The sequence below is a fragment of the Coccinella septempunctata genome, chromosome 2 (assembly GCF_907165205.1).
Source record: "Coccinella septempunctata chromosome 2, icCocSept1.1, whole genome shotgun sequence".
NCBI classification, from domain to species: Eukaryota; Metazoa; Arthropoda; class Insecta; order Coleoptera; family Coccinellidae; genus Coccinella; species Coccinella septempunctata.
The window spans coordinates 50,146,864-50,165,672 of NC_058190.1; the positions used below are offsets into that span (position 1 = coordinate 50,146,864).

Here is an 18,809-nt window from a genome sequence, read left to right on the forward strand (position 1 = left end):
TAAATACTCTCAAACGAAAAGTAATTCCATATATCTTTCTGGTCGTTCAAAAACATAATTCCATAGTAGATTAGAATCTCATTCATATTAAATGGAATCCCCAATTTTAATAAGCTCTTAAACCTACCAGTCTCACCAGCGTTATTCTTGAAACATAAGCATGTTATTCTTTTCGCATACCTTTTGCAGCATCTGCATATATTTATTTTTCAGCATTTATCATCATGAATGAAATACGTAACTACTGCGTTTCTGATTTTGATTTCTCTTTTCCAGCTAGATTATCGTGAACTGAACTGAAATTTCGAGAATCCGCAACTTGAATATCTTCTGTGAAGAAACCTTTATAACTGTTGTGAAAATTTTATCAAAGACTACAGAAATCACAACTTATGAGACGAGAGACAATATTTATATTTATGTATCTAGTTTTTCACTACAAATTTCGAAAGAATGGATCAAAAATGGGAATAAAGAAAAAGATTGCGAAGTACCAGTAACGAAATTATTCGAAATTGGACAAATCCGAGCGAACAGTGCATTCGCTGACAACTATGGGATTTCCTTAGGAAAATATTTTACTGCCAAACCTCTGCAATGAAGTGGAACAAAATAGTTTGTAAATTGATAAAAAGTAGTGTTATGATCTTTATAATGAATTTATTGTAAATAGAATTTCAAATAATGAGTGTTCGATTTGTTTCTCACACATCTCATCATTTTCAATATTCTTCATATTATGGAAGACATAACCTTATAAAATTATAAATATTCGAAAGCAACGAGTAACAAATATAACCAATAATGATTCGATCCTCTTGTGGTAGTGATTTCAGAATCTCATTTTTCAGTTGTTGAGACTAGGTTTGGCACAGTAGAAGTATGTGGTAGGCTAGAAGTCATATTACCGGAAGTTTTGTCTGATACTCCACCAAGCCATCCTGCAAAAAAAGCGATTTGAAAATATTATGATCGGAGATCGAGTTTCCCTGTACTTATGCTTTACAAATTAGTAATAAAAAATGCGAACGATGTTTATTATGGCCGAAAACGACTCAATTGTTTATTAGTTTCGTCTCACATTAGCCGATAAATATACAGGGTGTCTAGAAAGCCGCTGCAGTGTATGTCCTGAAGACAGTTATTTTCAATTGTACCCAAAATTAAGAAGGAAAGCGATTTTTGGGCCTCTGAGAAAGGAACTAAAATTGACTCAGATCAAGTTGGTAACAGGGGAGCAACATTAGCTGCTTGGGAAATTTTTGGTATTTTGAGTAGCAAATTTTGTAGAAGATTAATTCCTACAAAAATTTGTATTTCCACCCAATATTAATAAGAATATGTCCTGATAGTCCTCTGGCATCATTTATTTTTCAATATGAAATAAATATACATCAATTGTAACATGAAATAAAAATCAACAATTTGTATTGATAAACAATTCGGTTTTGTACTTAGATTATTTCATTTTAAAAGAGAGCCCATCTAGATGATCAGATTGTGTGAAACTCATGAACATACATAAAGCTATTCCCAGTTAGAAAAGATGAAATAGCATTGGCTCATTTGTAAATGGTTCATACATGTTATCTTTTTGCTGAGCTATTTTAGTTATTAACAATGAATGACTAGTGTAAAACCCTAATGAAAATACATTCTATCACCTTATTAGTTAAAAAGTCATACTTTTATCTATTATAAAAATGGAAACAATATTGTAGAAGCTTAGATGGAAAACATTTGGAAGTAGGAAAAAATATAAGGAAGACTACGAAAGAAAGTGATGTACTTGTATCCTTCAATATTTCCTACCAGGTAAAACTCCTGCAGCACCTAGTGCTATTTTGACTATTATTCCCACTGATAAAATACAGACCACTCCAGCAGGCATGAGTTTACCAGAATTGTAGAATCTGTAACCCATGACTCCCGCCAATACAGATGATGTTACTAGTTGTGGTACATAGTTAGGAGGCTGCATGCTCATCTGGTGAGCGCCATAAGTCAAAGCACCACCGAAAACAAGACCAGCTGCTAAAGAAGGAATTGAACCTAGAGGAAAAGATGTGGAAATTGAGTGTATGAATCACCACACATTTGCTGCAAATTTTCCGATCATATTCAGTTCCTTTACCTGCTTTAACATATCCCATTATACCTCCAGCTGCTACTACCCCAGCATAAACCAATCCGACTATATCTACAGTCATTTTCCTTCAGTTTTGAGTAATTTAAACTTGAACCAAATAATCGCGTGGATTCGATGGATTAATTAGAATATCTGAAACTCATCCCAAGATCGTTGTTCTCAAAAGATCTGAACTATTTGAACTATTGACACTTGCACTATCGCTCATAGCCGAAACGAAACATTGCAACTACTTGCCTTAAATATGAAACCTGAAAAATAGGATAATGGGCCATAAACGGATATGTTATGATTTTTTCAAGAACTCTGTTGGGTGTTGGGAATGGGTATTACCCAGGATTGCGAAATATGATGAAAATTACCAAAGTAGAAAAAATCCTTTTTTAGATATTCATGCTTGGTTGCCTATACTTCTTAGAAGTCGTGAGTTCTAATACTAGAATTGAAGGAATTTTGGTTTGTAGCAACTGCATGTTAACTACTCTGGTTTATGTAATTTTATTGGGAATAGAATTCTCTGTAATAAATTCATTTTCCCAACATTTCAAGTATCTGGATCACACAACGAATGAATTTTTCAGTACAGATTTTTCTTGAAAAGTTTACAGGATTATATCATGATGTTTTGTTGATAAAATACCCAAATATCTTATCTGGGACTCAATACTGAATATTCAATATATATGGAACACTGAAACAAGCTTCCTCAGTTTTTTTCGTAGCGATGAACGGCAACCGTGTAATCGTAATATAACATGACATTTCTCATTCAGTTTAAGGCCCGGCGCAAATAGAAACGCAGGTTGGTGAGGTGACGCAGCGTGAGTTTTTGTAAAACAGAGAAAAGAACAAGACCGCGCAAATAAAGTGTGACAGTGACTTGTCAAATAATACGTGCAGCGCAGGAAAAAGCTGCGTCACCCTGCGTCACCTCACTAACCTGCGTTTCTATTTGCGCCGGGCCTAAAATGAAAATACAAACATTACATGACAGATACATAACCTAAGAAACTTATCAAACTGAAATTCATTACGTAATTTATATCAAATAATATAAATAACTGGGAGGAAAATATTTGTTAGTATCCCGTACTGCATTTGCTAGTTAATACTGTCGGAATCATGGCTATAAACTCAAACGATCTTGTTCAAGTGAATAATGTTATCATAAACACTGGAAATATCTTATCATTAAACGATATTACTAAAAAAACTATACAAAATCCTTCAGAGGAGGTAAGTTCATTAAGGCATATCTTCAGCATTATAGTAAAGACTTATTTTTAATAAATATATTGTAGTTGCTTGAAGCCATCAATATCACTATCAAGGAATATCAAAATGGTCGAACACCTTCTCAACCAGATCAACCTTTAATTGTGAGTCGTCCTAATGACGACTCAATGACCAAAATATCAGAACATGATTCCTCCGATCTCAAATTTGGATTTAAAATATTCTTGACATCAGATGATCCTGTCCTGCTGATTGATTCTATAGAAAAGGGTATTTCATTTTGTTAATTTCTGTTCGTGTCATCTCGCATACATACAATGTTTCCATTCATAACATTATTTTTCCTCCTAGAGTTTCCTGTCATTGTCATATATTATCTTTTCAGCATTGATTACGTTGAATGTGACATCCGTTAACAATGTGATCATTGCATTCATCGAAAAAAGGACAGATATAGGGGAAATAAAGTCTGTGTGGACAGCACTTGAGGATTATGTGCTTCAGAACAAAATTAACAAAATTGGGATAGCAGATGTGGAAGAAGAAATTTTCAGAAGCTTATACGAATGGGCCAGTGTCAAACCAAGTATTGTACAAATAAATCTAGCAACTTGCTGTGTGGTCCCCCCTACATTACAAGGATTTTGTAAGGAACATGATATTCAATTGTTGACTCATAGTGATCCTACAGGTATTATTTTGAACTTTAGGCAATATTACGTGACTGACAATAAATTTTTTCAGATATTTTGCCTAAATCTTCTCTAGATGTAGTTCTTGGGAAGGAATATTTGCTCAAATGGGTTGTCAGATTCTTGGTTCACATAAAATGTAGAGGAGTATTAACCACTAAGGGATATCTGTTGAGTCTTGGTAAATAACTACATTCCAATTGTGAAATGCATTTATTTTTTTTACCTTTTTAATTGTTCATTTTATTGTATTGATAACTGATCAAAGAAAACTTTTGTTGGGCTTTAATACCAATCTTTTACACTAAAAAATTGTATTTATTATAGTATGAGAAGTGTATGACTTTTGTCAACATTGATTTTATTATTGTTTTTGTTGAATTTCCTCAAAATTTTAATGCGTCATTGTTTTTGCAATATCTTGGGATTGTACTTATTTGATATAACAGTAATTTTTGTCTGTTTTCATCCAGTAGTATTATATGTTTACATATACATTTTTTCTGTTTTTTTTTATCCTTGAATTTTCTTTTCCCTATTGAATAATTGTATCCTGGAGTATCCTTGTCCATTGAGACATAAAATAATATAATTGGATCAATTGAATATGATCTTCTTTGATAGAATCAATGTTGTATATGCAAAGATAATTATTTTCAAGGAAACCCTGTAACAAACCACAGTTTAAACGTTCTGAGGCAGAAACTTTGAAATTATCGTTCGACTAAAATCACAGGTTTGCAACTAAACATACATGTTTGCGGAAGTCCGTGTTATAAGTGTTGCATATTCTTCGGAGAAATATTTTGGGTGCATAAATTTCAGAGATGAAATCAAAATGAGATATATGTTGCTTTTCTTGTTTGATAAAAAATGTCTATTTCTTGATTAAATGGACTAAGTCAGCGTATATTTTGAATTACTCTAACAATCGAACTAAATAAAATTATTTATGTATGTATGAAAAGGAGTAAAGGGACATCTTTTAATTTCAAATTTGTGGGTGTACGATCTCCCCTAAGCAGGGTGGCACAAACCTCGAGGATCTTGAATGGAAACTATAGGGTCCAGTGAGATATCATTTTGAAAGCTGATTTTTCCGAAATGGCTCGAGATATTTGAACGAGGTTTAGAATAGTTACCTCATAAAGGTAATTTATTTAATTTTGAATAACTCAACTGCAGCAACTACAGAGGCGTGTGTACTGGCATTGACTTCCATATTTTTGAAGAAAAAATAATATACCAGTGCCCCTTGCCAAAATTAAATTTAAATTCATCTCAACATTTCAATTAAAAAAAAATCTCTGTGTTTCTTCTCTAGCCGAATATCGAGGAATTTGGTGTATTTACTTAGAAAACATGTAAAGCCCTGTATCTTGGAAAGAAACAAAGACCTAAGGGTCCTTTTCGACTTCAAATAACTGAATTTGTTCGCAATATTTATGAAACACCCTTTATTATACCTACCAATTGTGTGCTCTCTGAGCTTTATTATGCCTGGACCACTTTTTGCATCTGATTGAAAACCTTGCATTATAAAATCAATGGCTTTTCAAGAAAATTTCAAAAAGATCAAAATTAACGAAAATATTATGAGAAAAGTCTTCACCAAAAAACAACTGGTCAACCCCCCCTTGGATCCAAGATAACAAATTTTTCATAGCATTTCGCTGTGGATCTTTTGACAGTTCGGGTAGATAAGACCAATAAGAAAAAAGTACTCGCATAAATATATATATTGATATAAGTACCCATACCGGTTGTGCTTTATCGAAAATTTACCAGTTAAAGGGTACAGAGTACCAGAAATGTACTTGAAGAGTACCTACAGTATTTGGTTGCCTGGTATTTTCGAAAGGCGATAAAAAATCATTTTTCTAATCATCTCCATAGGAATAAACAATGCTTGATGAAGATGTTTTTAAATGAAACAATACCCTCGTCGGAACACTATCTCAAGCATAGTCTGCGACAACAAAGAAGGGTGTAGTATTCATTCTCCTAGTACCTATACCGGCCGTACCGAAACAAAAGGCACAAACTCCCTCTTTCTTTTCGTGTCCGCTCCATCGAGACCAGGATCCCGATTAGGGAATTGCAAAAATCGCTTGACATAACTTAGTGTACGCCGAAAAGCGAGCGATGCTTCAGCTACCGCAAACACACTGTCCACCGGTACAGTCAATTCAAGAGCAGTTGAGCATTTCCATATCAGAGCCTGCTATGCAAATCCACAATCAAAGATGCCGGTTTCCGCGCGTTACCATGGTTACCCCGACAATTGTTTATATCCCTCGTTTGTAACGAGCTGCCTGGTTTTTTTGTCTCCGATGCGTTTTTGTCTGTGGATTTTTGCTTGTAGCCACTGAGTTATGGACGTCGAAGGGAGCTGAAGCTGGCTACCGCTCAGAGTAACTGATTTAGGTAACAGCGGTCGACTGTCAGTTTTTCCTAGCATTATTTAATGAGTTCAGGTCACAGGCGGCCCTTCCGAAGATTTAGTGGTCACGATTTCTGTGGTCGGCGATATTATCAAAGCCCACTGAAATCGAACGGCAATTAAATGATGTCCTTTATGCGGGGACGAAATTTCCGTGGAACAAATTTGCCAAGGATTGGTCTCGAGATCTGGCTCGATATAGGCGATCCGAGGCAGCAGCGCTGAGAGCTCGCTTTTCCAGGATTTGCGAACAGATAAGGGGCCCCCTTCGAAGCCAAATTGCAGTTTGATGGTTGTTCAGTTTTCCGACGGAAATACGCACCTAATTCTATGGTTCAAAAGCTCGAAATTGGATTTTCAAAGGTGGAAATGGTTAGAGGAGGCAAGTCTCTAATTTTCCATGAACGACTGCTGAACGATGCGTTGAAAAATTCTTAGCCTACTATATAACCAAACAAAATTTCAATGTCAAAATATTTTATTACTCAACATATTCTCCTCTTAATTGGATACATTTATTACAGCTAACCTGCAACGTCTTTAGACCTTTCAAAAAAAATTTTGTTTCTTTTTGCTCTGCAAACCAGACCTCCACAGCTTTTATTACCTCCTCGTTAGAAGAAAATTTACGACCTTTTAAACTTTTTTTCAGTTGAGGAAAGAGATTATTGTCGTATGGAGCCAAATCTGGTGAAAAAGGGGAGTGTTCTAGTACTTCAAACCCTAAATCACGAATTTTTTGCATGGCAACATTAGATTTGTGTGTAGGGGCGTTATCCTGCAAAAACAAAACACCTTCGGATAGCTTTCCGCGTCTTTTCTCTTTAATTTTTTCCCGTAAAGTGGTCAGTAGTGTCGAATAGTAATCTTGACAATCCCAAAAAACTGAAGCAAAAACTTTTCCAGCAGATTTTTTGACACGAAAGTTCTTAGGTCTTGGAGAACCAGAGTGTCGCCATTCCATCGATTGTTGCTTTGTTTCTGGATCGTAGAAATGTACCCAAGTCTCATCCATAGTAACAAATCGGTTTGAGAAGTCTACATCGTTTTCAAATCGAGCACAGATCGAACGCGATGCTTCTACCCTTGCACGATTTTGATCAACATACAAATATTTGGGGATCCATTTTGCAGCAATTTTTCTCATGTCCAAATTGACGTGAACTATGTGATGAACGCGTTCGTATGAAATATTCAGTGCTTCAGATATCCGTTTTAGCCCAATTCGACGGTCTGATAAAATCATGTCATAAACTGCATCGATATTTTCGAGGACTGACACAGAAACTGGCCTTACTGATCGATCATCATCTTCAATGGAAAATTTACCTCTTTTGAAGCTTGCAGTCCAATCATGGTCGCATACGGAGGATATTGATCACCAAGGGTATTAAGCATATCTTCGTAAATCTGCTTACCTCTTAACCCTTTTAAATACAGGCACTTGATGATGGTTCGATACTCGAATTTTTCGATTTTCACAATTTCAGTGGACATCTTTTTTAAATTTATTGCGTAACTCTGGTTTACTTTTTTGACCTCAAACTTCACACTGACACTTCTAATGAGTTATTGTTCGTTGCTATGGTACCGCAATATTTTTTATGCATAAAACTGGTCTAGGCTAACTAGATATCAATACATCCTCGTATATTATAAAATTGGGAATGAAGTTAGCAAGGAATTGAATTTATTCCAAGACTTCGAGACTCCCAAACTGATTTCAAAGACAAATTGGATGTTAAACCTAAACTCTGCCCTTTCATTTTTCAACTTTTGCTGGACTTACAACAGAATGTTCAGAAAAGATCCAGATTTAATGTGATTCCAGTTGACAAAGTTGCTGTATTGCTGTTGATCTCCACAGGGTGTTACAAATTTCGGGAACTAATCTTCGTATCACTGTAGCACTCCATATATTGCTTAATTTCAAATCTGCATCAAAATTTCGTGTCCCCACTCTCGTTCCTGAAGGAATAAACGCGGAAAAATGCAAGCATTAGCGTTGGAGCGCGATGAGTAGATTCTTTAGGCGCACTTATCTAACACATACCTCGGACAAAGTCGGAGATCACTAACTTACTTCCTATTCTTCCTAGATTGCATATATATTGCAGAATCATGCAGGAAAGAAGTGAACTAAAAAAAAATTAGTTATTCGTCTTATGCAGATTTATGCGCATATTTCTTGAAATGCATTTGTGGATGCAATAAATATGCATCTCTAGGCTGGATTTTGCATAATTGGTACTGCCCCCTCTTAATGAACGTAAATTATCGAGTTGATAGGTTGGATCCAATTGCGAAAAAAAAAAGGCTAGAATGAAGAGCGTCCGTGAAAGATACCTACTGACAAATGCAAAAATGCGATCAAAACAAGTAATGCCAAAACCCCAAAAGATAGATTTCTGCCAACAAAATTTTCATTGCAATATTTGTAAAATAAAAAAAAGATGCACGATACCTCGAGGCACTGAGCAGTGAGCCACAAATTTTACTCTTATCTACTATGTCCTGTATCACAAACGCTGAGACCTTCTTAGCTATTAGAAAACCATTTAAAATTTCCTGACTTCCATCTGAAAGATGAAAATAATAATCCTAATCAAATTTTTCCTATGATTTGAGATGAATATGGATTAACCTGATAGTTTTCAAGTTATGCCTTGTTTTGAGCGAAAAATGGTGAACTAATAAAAATATCATAACCGAAAAACATTCAAGAATAAGAATACGCCAAATTCAGAAGACTCATGCGAGAAATAAACGTATAAATATCAACTTCATGTTAACTTCTGTAACGCTCAAAAAACCACTTTATCGCGGATTTTCTTTGAGCGAAAGAATAATGGTTAGATGCATGTAACTATCAAAACTTAATATTTATGAGAGCAGCATGTCCATCAATCACGAGTTTGCATATCTAACAGCTTTATAAGGCCGAAGGAAATTCCTAGCCGCGGAAAGTATTAAGAACGAAACCTTAAAAAACGCAGAAAAACGCGTAAGAATCCGCAATTAACATTTTCCACTCATTTATTTACGCTCCTCGCTCACTCTGATGCACATCCTGGTGAAAAAAGAATTGTGGCATTCCGGCTGCTGCATTGCAGTCTATTAACCTGCGATTGAGAATTAGAATAATGCTAATTGTGGGTTTACGGGGTGGAGAAGTTTCGGAGCCTAGGATTGGCAATTATATGAAATCACTGGAAATAACCATCTGCCATAGATAGATATTCATTGTTGTGTGTATCAGTCATGGGTGGACCACATGAAAGAGAGGAAAGACTATGGAATTTTGAAGGTTGTATTCTGTTACTGAACGTTATTTTTCCTTGAATCACTTGATGTTTACAAAATGAAAATATGTATACTTCATTCACTTTTATTTTAGCAGTCGGTTGGCCATGGAAATTTGACACATGTCACTCTGTATAGTACGAAAATGTGGGGTTATGACGCTTGTCAAAATATTTTTGGGTTTTAAATCAATGCTATGTTGCCCGTTCTACGTAAAAGTTTCTGTTATTACGTATTTCATCACAATGTCGAATTTCTTCGGAAAATATTTGACGAACATAATTGAAGTTTATACAAACTGATTGAAGGCATACCAAATCCAGTTATTTGCATGGAAAATACAAGAGATCAGTATAATATCATAATATGCACTAGTTTGAGGAGAGTTTTTGTTCGTTATCTTCTTTGGCTGAAGTTTGAATACGTTACATCAGTTGTAGATTTCAAAAATATTAACCCGAGGATGAAATGCATATGTTGCAGTGGTTGGGAATGTGTATCTCCCGAAGGAATTAACAGATAATTACAAGAATGTTGAACTCTTCAACAAAAATCATCTTGCATCAATATAAGTAAAAGGAATTAAAGGAAGTTTCAATCAAGATGAACTTCACCTTTGAACAAAAAGTTCACATGTATAAACAATTAGCAGGACAACTGGCGCGTATTTGTGGCTGTTCATCTTAATGCATTGATATAATAATAATAATTAGGTATTTATAGGTACCTTAAGACATTAACAATGTATAGGACAAGTAAAATGAAAAATAGAAAAATCAATTTTCGGGAATTTATTCTACGATGACATTCATCAAATATCCTGTAGTAAACTTATCGCATTAATTCACAAAAACATAAAATTCTCAAATGCCACCACTTTTTTGGGTCTCCCAATAGAAGGAAATTCTTTGTCATCCTCTTCATTCACACTCTTTCTGATTGTGAAAATATGCAGCTGAAATATAAGTCGTTTAGATTCAGATGAAACATTATATAAATTCTCCTACATTGAATATGTTCGCTACCGTCTGACGTATTGTGGATTTTAGAATATCAGGGTATAACTATTTGAATGAGCGGACCTGAATTCTAAATAGCACTTCCTGAAACCCTGTCTCTTTTTTCAATCACTTTCGGCATTTTCGTAATGAAAATTGATATTAGTTGTGGCAACGGCGTTATGACATTATCGACATTTCATGAGTGCCAACCTTACTCCGTTCTAGTTACAAAAACTTGAGAAAATTATTTCATGGCCAACCGACTGCTAAAATAAAAGTGAATGGAGTTTATACTGCATGTTTGTCATCTTCAGTTAACAGCTTGTATCAAACCTGTTTAATATGAAAAAATTTGTTGGATGTATAATGATAGGATCAAAATGAGAGAAACTATACCTCTTAAAAATCTAGAATTTCCTCTCTATCTATGATGGAAATTTTTAGGGATGCTTTCAAGTTGTGGCTCCCAATATGAGTAACTTTTCGTCGTAGTTGAACCCAATTTAGAAATGAATTAACAAAATACACCAACTGTCCATGTTATGCACTTTTTATATCGTTGAATTACAATTCTAGTTTCCCACGGAGTCAAGCATAAAAAGAAGCAACATCTCCACCTTGGTGGATATTAAGTGATGTTTATATCTCAATCGAGTCCCACCATTTTTTCTGAAAATGCGATTTGTACGTATCGCAAGAAGAAGAAATATGGCTAATGAACCTGGACATGAAGTATAACGCACATCGAGGAATACAAATACACGCAAAGAAACCGAGAGGTTTCAGCGACTCAGCTTAATATTCACATCATCTGTATGATCCGAATAAGTCAATCTTCAATGTCTTCATCAGATCAAGTTATGGCAGCATCCCGACATGAAAAATTCATGACTATATTGTTTTGCCGACATAATAACTCCCAGGACGAAATTAACGTTTCACAAATTCATAAATTTCGAATTGGAGTCAGGTAATTTTGAACATTTCTTGTTCTTCGATTTTTATGGAGAATATCTAATTAGATTGTTGTTGTCGGAGGGAGTGAATAACCATTTTACAAGGAGGCCATTTTCATTGTTTCGTTTGTTTTGTCTACTGTCAGGTGACGCACACGTGCTTCCAAGTTTCGTTTTGTTGAAAAGTCCAACTCGTGCCGCAAAAGGGGCCTTTGAATCATAAATTCGAGAACAATCGAACCACCCGTGATATAAATATATCTATTAGAGAAATAAAGCGATACACGTGAAGTGTGTAGGCTCATCGAACACACTGGACGTGCACTTGGTACGTGATTACGGGGTTCTTTTCGATTATTAGCTCAGATGAGGTAATTTCAGGACACTCCGCCGACAAAATTACATCCCAAATAGTTCGGGCGATAATGCTGGCTAATTCTCTATGAGAGCCAAAGAATATCGAACTCTTTCGGGCAGGATCTTTACTCAATTTGAAGATTCGACTTCTGCTCGAGACGAATCATTATTTTTTTGTCTTCCTGACAACTGAAAATGATGCTGGAGTGGCGTTTTATAAGCTCATATCATCAACAAGACGAAAACCCAAATTAACAATCTATATTTCTATACTAGAGTACCGTAAAACCTACCAACTTTGCCCAGAGACTACATTTTTGCCAAGCCACCACAACTCTGTCCAACTACTATAACTTTTGCCAAGAAGATGCTTGAGGTCAAAAGAAAGACTTTTTTCCTATACCATTTTTTCCAATTCGGCCCTGATAAAAAGATAAAGCCCATTTGAGTTTTCATAATGAGCTGTGCCACCCCTGGAAAAGCCTTCACAATAAATAGACCTAAGAAGTTTCGTGTCCAAAAATTTGCTGGAAAAGTTCTTGCTTCAATTTTTTGGGATTGCCAAAGAGTAATCATGATTGATTTTTCGGATAAGGGTAGAACAATAACCGGATATTACTATTCGACTTTACTGACCACTCTACGGAAAAAATTAAAGAGAAAAGACGCGGAAAGCTATCCAAAGATGTTTTGTTTTTACAGGACAACGCCTCTGCACACAAATCTCATGCTGCCATGCAAAATATAAGTGATTTAGGGTTTGAATTACAAGAACACCCCCCTTAATTCACCAGATTTGGCTCCATCCGACTATCATTTCTTTCCTCAAATGGAAAAAGTTTAAAAGGTTGTAAATTTTCTTCCAACGAGGAGGTTATGAAAGCTGTGGAGGTCTGGTCTAGAGGAAAGGTCTAGAGACGTTGCAGGTTCGCTGTAATAAATGTATCCAATCAAGAATTAAGTGGAGGATATGTTGAGTAATAAAATATTTTGACATTGAAATTTTGTTTGGTTCTATAGTAGGATAAGAATTTTTCAATATATCCTCGTACCTATTCGAAATGGCATTAATTCTTCAATATTTTCAACTTGCTATTTGGTTTTACTCTAGAAGAAGTCGTGAATATAAATAAGAAGGGAATTTTTCAAGAAAAAATCTCAAGCTTTAGGAAACTGATTAATTAGCACGTTGTGAAACAGAATTTTAATCATTACTGGCACAATTCCTTCTCCATATTCTCATGATAATCTAGTAATACATGCTGTATATACACGTGTAACATTATACAGTAATGAGTCCTTAATAAAAGTAAGTATATGACGCATAAATAACGAATAATCGCGAAAAAATGTAGGACAAAGTTTCACCGATGAGTTTATGGAATTTCGAATACAATGGGGAAGTACAGATTACAATCAAAAACCGCGAAAGCGGACGGGTTGGAGTTCTTAGCATTCAGAGTTGCATCTGTTCCACTGGGATATATCCAATATCCTCCATTCATGAATCCACTCCTACCTATTGCTCCGAAATTGCCTGCGAGACTGTGACCAGTGTGACCTCAAGGAACCGCCTGTACATTAGGAAATATAGGGATTTATTGATTCTTTGATCTTTCATCTTTATATATCCACCCTCGCACCACTAACAATTCCAATTAAATCTGAATGTGGAGGAAGTTTTATGTGGAATAACATAAACACTCCTGGATTCTAGGTTTCAAAGAGGGTCTATGTTCTCTACGGCTCGTAGAGCTGGCAGAGCTTTAACGAACCCCGTTATTTGAGAAGGCTTCAAGCAGCTTACCTACTCGCTCGTGCATCTTTCAGGTCCAAAGGATTTTGGCAGCTATGCATTCTGCCACCAGGTGATCTGTACGCGTCAGTTTCTACTAGACACATTTTCATTATATGCTTCCTGAAACGACAATGCCCTGTAAGAGATACTTCTTAGGTCTCGCAGTGTTGAAGTTTTTCCAAGGAGAGATTCCTCCAGATTAATTCTTTTTCGGTTTTTTTCCTTCTCTTGGATCAGCGTTGAAACCAGTCAAGAGAGGAGCTTGTGTCTGACAAAAAAGGCACTGAGATCGTAAATCAAGCAATTCATTCTTTCATTCATTACTGAATCCTGTTACTGAGAATAAATCTACAAAAGACAAGAAACAAAACTATCGTTGCGATCAAACTCATAATTTCTTAGGGCTAATTGCTACTGTGTGCCCTCCTGTGACTGAAGAGACACAACCGTGATTTAAAGATCCTTCCACACTCCGAGCATAGATAGTCACCAACCAGATCTGGCCGCCGCTGTATTCTTCTCGAGTCTCCATTATAACTGTGTACCAAAGACCTCCACTGTGATCTGTCTAACGTTAGTTATTCCCAATTATGATTGGCATTAACTGATTTTAGGGATTCATATCCCTAAACCGCTTATACTGGTCTCCTGGTTTCCGAGCTCCCTCTGTGTGTTCGCCATGCAGAGCTATTTTGGGAAGTCTTGTGTCTTGCATCCTCAGAATGTGGCCGCTCCATCTGAGTTAGGCCCTCGTTACTTGAGTCTCAATTGTTATACAACTCGCGCGCTGCAAGATTTCTGCATTTGAATCAAGCAATACACATAAGTCCGCAGCTCTTGATTTAGCTCGGACAACTTTTTATGTCCCTCGATGTTCCATACTCCAGGGTTTTACTCTATATTCCGATCCCACTTAAAGATTTGGAGCCCCAAACACTAAGTACTTGTTTCACATTTGACTTACTGATCGAAAAATATCAATTCAAATATTGATTATATCAGTTAGCGGCTACTTTTTCAACAAGAAATGAGTTCCTATGGACCATGGAGCCCTGGGGCTTTTCCAGAAAGTGGCCCATGGGAAGAAAGCGCCTAAAAATGATCAAATCAACCTCACCTTCTTTCCCAATTTTCCTCATGATCCGATTCAGGCCTCAAAACCGATCTGATCACTTTTGATAGCAGAATTTTTGGAATGCCATCGCAGACCACGTACCGTTTTCGCATACCCTCAGTCCCACGTCATAACAATGCAGATAAGATCGGCCAATGGCAATGACATCGGAGGAAATGCATGTATGAAATGATTATGGAATATGTATAGATATCCTTTGACCATCTCGTCTGCCGAGCTCGTTTAAGGTTGAGGCGTAGGTACAACGTTCGAGTTCAATATTAATTAATTTAAATAATTTATAAATGCAAATTTGCCCTGTCGCGAAGAAGAGAAAGACGGCTGAAATGCACGCGGTCGATTGTGGAAAATATTCAGGCAGTGTGCCATGTCTGGCACGTGCTTCGACATAACTTGACATAAGTGTGTTGGATAAGGAGAATAGTTGGTTTACGTTCAATATGTCGATATTATGTTAGAGATATTATCAATGCGAAAATGAACGGTTTCTGGTCCAATAGATGGTCGAAATTCATGGTCAAAAATAATATTTCACACAGGTTGATGTCTTATGTCCAAGTTCAACATTGTTGAATACATTTTCTTGAAAAGCATTCGGGGTATTAATGGGTACATTTTTTCAATATTTTATTGCCTAATAGACATGTTTAATGGATTTAAAGGGCTACAGAACAAATTAAAGAGTAACTGAATGTCACTTTCCTAAAATTTGTTTTTGTAAAGCTCACTCATCCAAAGGGGTGAAAATGTTGGACTATTCGAATACTTTCACCAAGGCAGTTTTAGCGGTGCATTCGATTAATTTTTTAAGCTGTTTTCGCCACTGTTAAGGTTGATTAAACATTCAGTTTTTACTGAAAAAATTGCAGGAACCATGGAAATTATAGCTTGTTTGAAATGTTCATTGATTTGTAATCTTCTGCATTTCTATCCAGGAGTGTAAGGGTAGGTTAGGCCAGATAAGTTTAGGCTGGGTTTATAAAGCAGCTAATTTCAAATATTGGGTTGTAAAGTGGTTTCTCTTGACAAAGGACCAACCGCAAGTGCATTCTGATTGTTTGTGAACGAAGTGATTGCAATGAAGAGTATACCGCACCATGCTATTATCTCTCGATAAATACACGGGTATTTGAAAACAGGCATCAGAGTGTCCATGAATGGACAACAAAGAAAAAGAACCCACGTCGGTGTGGGCTAAGATCAGGTGTACCCACTACGGCCTCATGAGATGCTTTTCTGCATGTAATTATAAATTAATGGGTATGGACGTGCGCCCTGCCCTGTCTTTTCGGTACGAGAGACGCGTGTTTCTGGCTGAAAAACACCTAATGAGAATATTCAAGATTCACCGGGAATTCGGCAACGGTCGAAGAAAATTTTCAGGGTTCAACTGTTGGAAAATCTGAATGAGCAACGAAAAATGTACATGAAAAATGATCTCCGATGGAATTCGAAGTTCAAAATCGTCAGTCACTCTTGAAGCCTCGCTTTGACATTAAAATACATAAAATGAAGTTAACACTTCATACCTATAATCTACAATAAAACAGGGCTGTTAAAAAACTCCCATCAATGACCAAATCATCATTATCAAGTTTTATCTACTTCAGCCCCAAGGAGTGATAGAAAAATTCATGACAAATGACAATGACCTGTCCAATCCTTTTTCTACAAAATAGTGAATACCCAATATGCGACTTTTGTGCGTTAATGAAGTTCTTAATTCTCTGGTCAAGCTCTGAAAAGTGGGACTAACCCCGGGTTTCATATAGCTTGATCGGGAAATCAACGCTTGATTGACGAATAGAAGTCAATTTGTTTTCAATTCAGTTATCATGATTCAGAATATCATTCTCGCATCAAATTATAATGTTCATACGTCCATTCAATTATTCTCAATTGCTTCTTCAATATAATCAAAAATTAAAAGGTTTCAGTGATTTCGTTTCAGAAATCGAGTGACTGTCAAATCGTTGATCGAACAATCGAAGTTTTATGAAAAAACCTGCTGTTAATCAGCGAAAAATAAGATTTGATGGATGAAAGGGGTTGACCAAAAGGTCTTCTCAGACGATTTCTCTACAAAATATAGGTTAACGTTAGTGGGAAAACAGAAAAACCATCTTTGACTGTTTCAGTGCAGATCAGTGTTGACCTCGCCTATATGGACTTTATCAATTTCGGTCTTATTATTCATTTAGGTCACACATAGTCGTATGGGACCCCTCCAAATATCACTGATCTGGCTTTCGTAATCAGGATCTTCAGTATGAAGCACGAGGAATTCCAATTGGGCAAGTTATTGAACACTAGTCATTTGTCAAGCAGTTGGGTGCCCCTGTGACAGACGTTCGGGCCACTTCTATCTCGTCATCTTTCAAGCTGGGTTGATTTGTCAATTTTCAGAAATGTCACTCTCGTAATGACGGGCATCCGTCTAAATAATTAGAACGACGTGAACGGTGAGAAATTTTCGATGATGTTTTTGGGGAAACGACCGGATTGTGGATGGTTTTTTATCTGGGGGATTAAGAAAAATGAGGGTTTGGCGACAACGGAGAACGGTCGGAGACTTCTGGTTTTATCTGCTGCTCTTGATTGATCGGGGTCCCCAGGGAAAGAATTTGGTTCGAATAAGATTTTGTACGATTATATATTAACTATAGATAACAATTAATAATCACTCGTTCACCACTTAGGCCCGGTACTTGCACCTTCAAATAAATTTTATTCAATGTCAATAAGTATCTGTCGAATAATTTCCTATCTGAAGGCAGAGACATATAGACATGGACTGTGCCTTCCCTTTATATCTATGCATGAAATACGGTCAAAAAAAGTGACAGAGAGAAACGCACGTCGGGCATGCAGTTGTCTTTTTCTAGAATTTTGATTGGTCCACAGTCACCTCTATGTGAAAAAAAGGAGACGATCATTTCCTCTTTCTATAAAAAAGACATTTTCATGCTGACATTGCTCAGTCCATGTCTCTATGTCTATGTCTGAAGGATACCTTATTTCGGTGCTTTCAGATGAAATTATTTGACGCATAACAATTCTATGAAAACACGGTGTACTACTGATTGATGTAAAATAAGACACCGCATTGTAGGAATTGTCATAATTCCAACTAGAAAGCAAATATTCCGTGAAAATCACACAAAGAATAACCATACATCAAGAATCTAAAAAATTGAACCAATAATGACGTACAGACATTCGATCTATGACAAATATACTCTTCATAGACAGATTTATTCGATGAATAACACAATCTGAAACTGAAAAGACTGCATTTTTACTAATCCTAAGAATAAGACTTATCTATCGAATTGGGAATTCAAAACAAGCGATACGCCCTCTGGTGGCTATTTTTGTAAATAAAAAGTTAAGGCACTTTTGTCATTTGTTTGTTTACATCATAGACCTAATAAAATAAAATGTATTATTAGGTCTATGGTTTACATCGAGGAACGTAGAACAATGACGTAAAGGCATTAACTTTTTACTTCGAACTGTCACCACTATGTCGCTGCAATCTACATTTGAATTCCCAATGAATATAGAAATTATCGGGCCTTAGTGGAATAATCCATTAATGGAAAAGATTTTACAGTTTCTGACACTGAAAAACGGTTGAGACAATAAATTCATGAAGGATAATAGAAAAATGTTTCAAAACTCTGTAAAAATGTTTGTCTAAAACTACTTTTTCACTTTACAAGCGACATACTCGTAA

The 18,809-nt window shown here is 36.1% G+C and overlaps 3 protein-coding genes across 5 annotated transcripts in view; 2 read left to right on the top strand and 1 right to left on the bottom strand.

Annotated features, from left to right (window-relative positions):
• Nucleotides 1-688, top strand: part of LOC123307314 (A disintegrin and metalloproteinase with thrombospondin motifs 16) — a 47,418-nt gene extending 46,730 nt beyond the window's left edge. For all 3 annotated transcript variants that reach the window (XM_044889567.1, XM_044889570.1, XM_044889568.1), the window contains one exon: nt 277-688. Coding sequence is in view for 1 of the 3 variants with exons in the window: in XM_044889570.1 (XP_044745505.1) it covers nt 277-280 (4 nt within the window). In the remaining 2 variants the exon portion in view is untranslated. The remainder of the gene's footprint in view (nt 1-276) is intronic.
• LOC123307315 (transmembrane protein 14 homolog) lies at nt 641-2,444 on the bottom strand. Its single transcript, XM_044889571.1, has 3 exons — nt 2,135-2,444; nt 1,813-2,052; nt 641-941 (listed from the first exon to the last, which is right to left on the bottom strand). Exons 1-3 carry the CDS (start codon nt 2,208-2,210, stop codon nt 841-843), a joined length of 417 nt encoding a protein of 138 aa, XP_044745506.1. The 5' UTR covers nt 2,211-2,444; the 3' UTR covers nt 641-840.
• Nucleotides 2,445-3,119: 675 nt separating this feature from the next.
• On the top strand, nt 3,120-4,572 carry LOC123306914 (glutamate--cysteine ligase regulatory subunit). Its single transcript, XM_044889111.1, has 4 exons — nt 3,120-3,385; nt 3,451-3,655; nt 3,771-4,076; nt 4,130-4,572. The coding sequence occupies exons 1-4, from the start codon at nt 3,272-3,274 to the stop codon at nt 4,264-4,266; spliced, it is 762 nt and encodes a 253-aa protein (XP_044745046.1). The 5' UTR covers nt 3,120-3,271; the 3' UTR covers nt 4,267-4,572.
• Nucleotides 4,573-18,809: the final 14,237 nt, after the last annotated feature.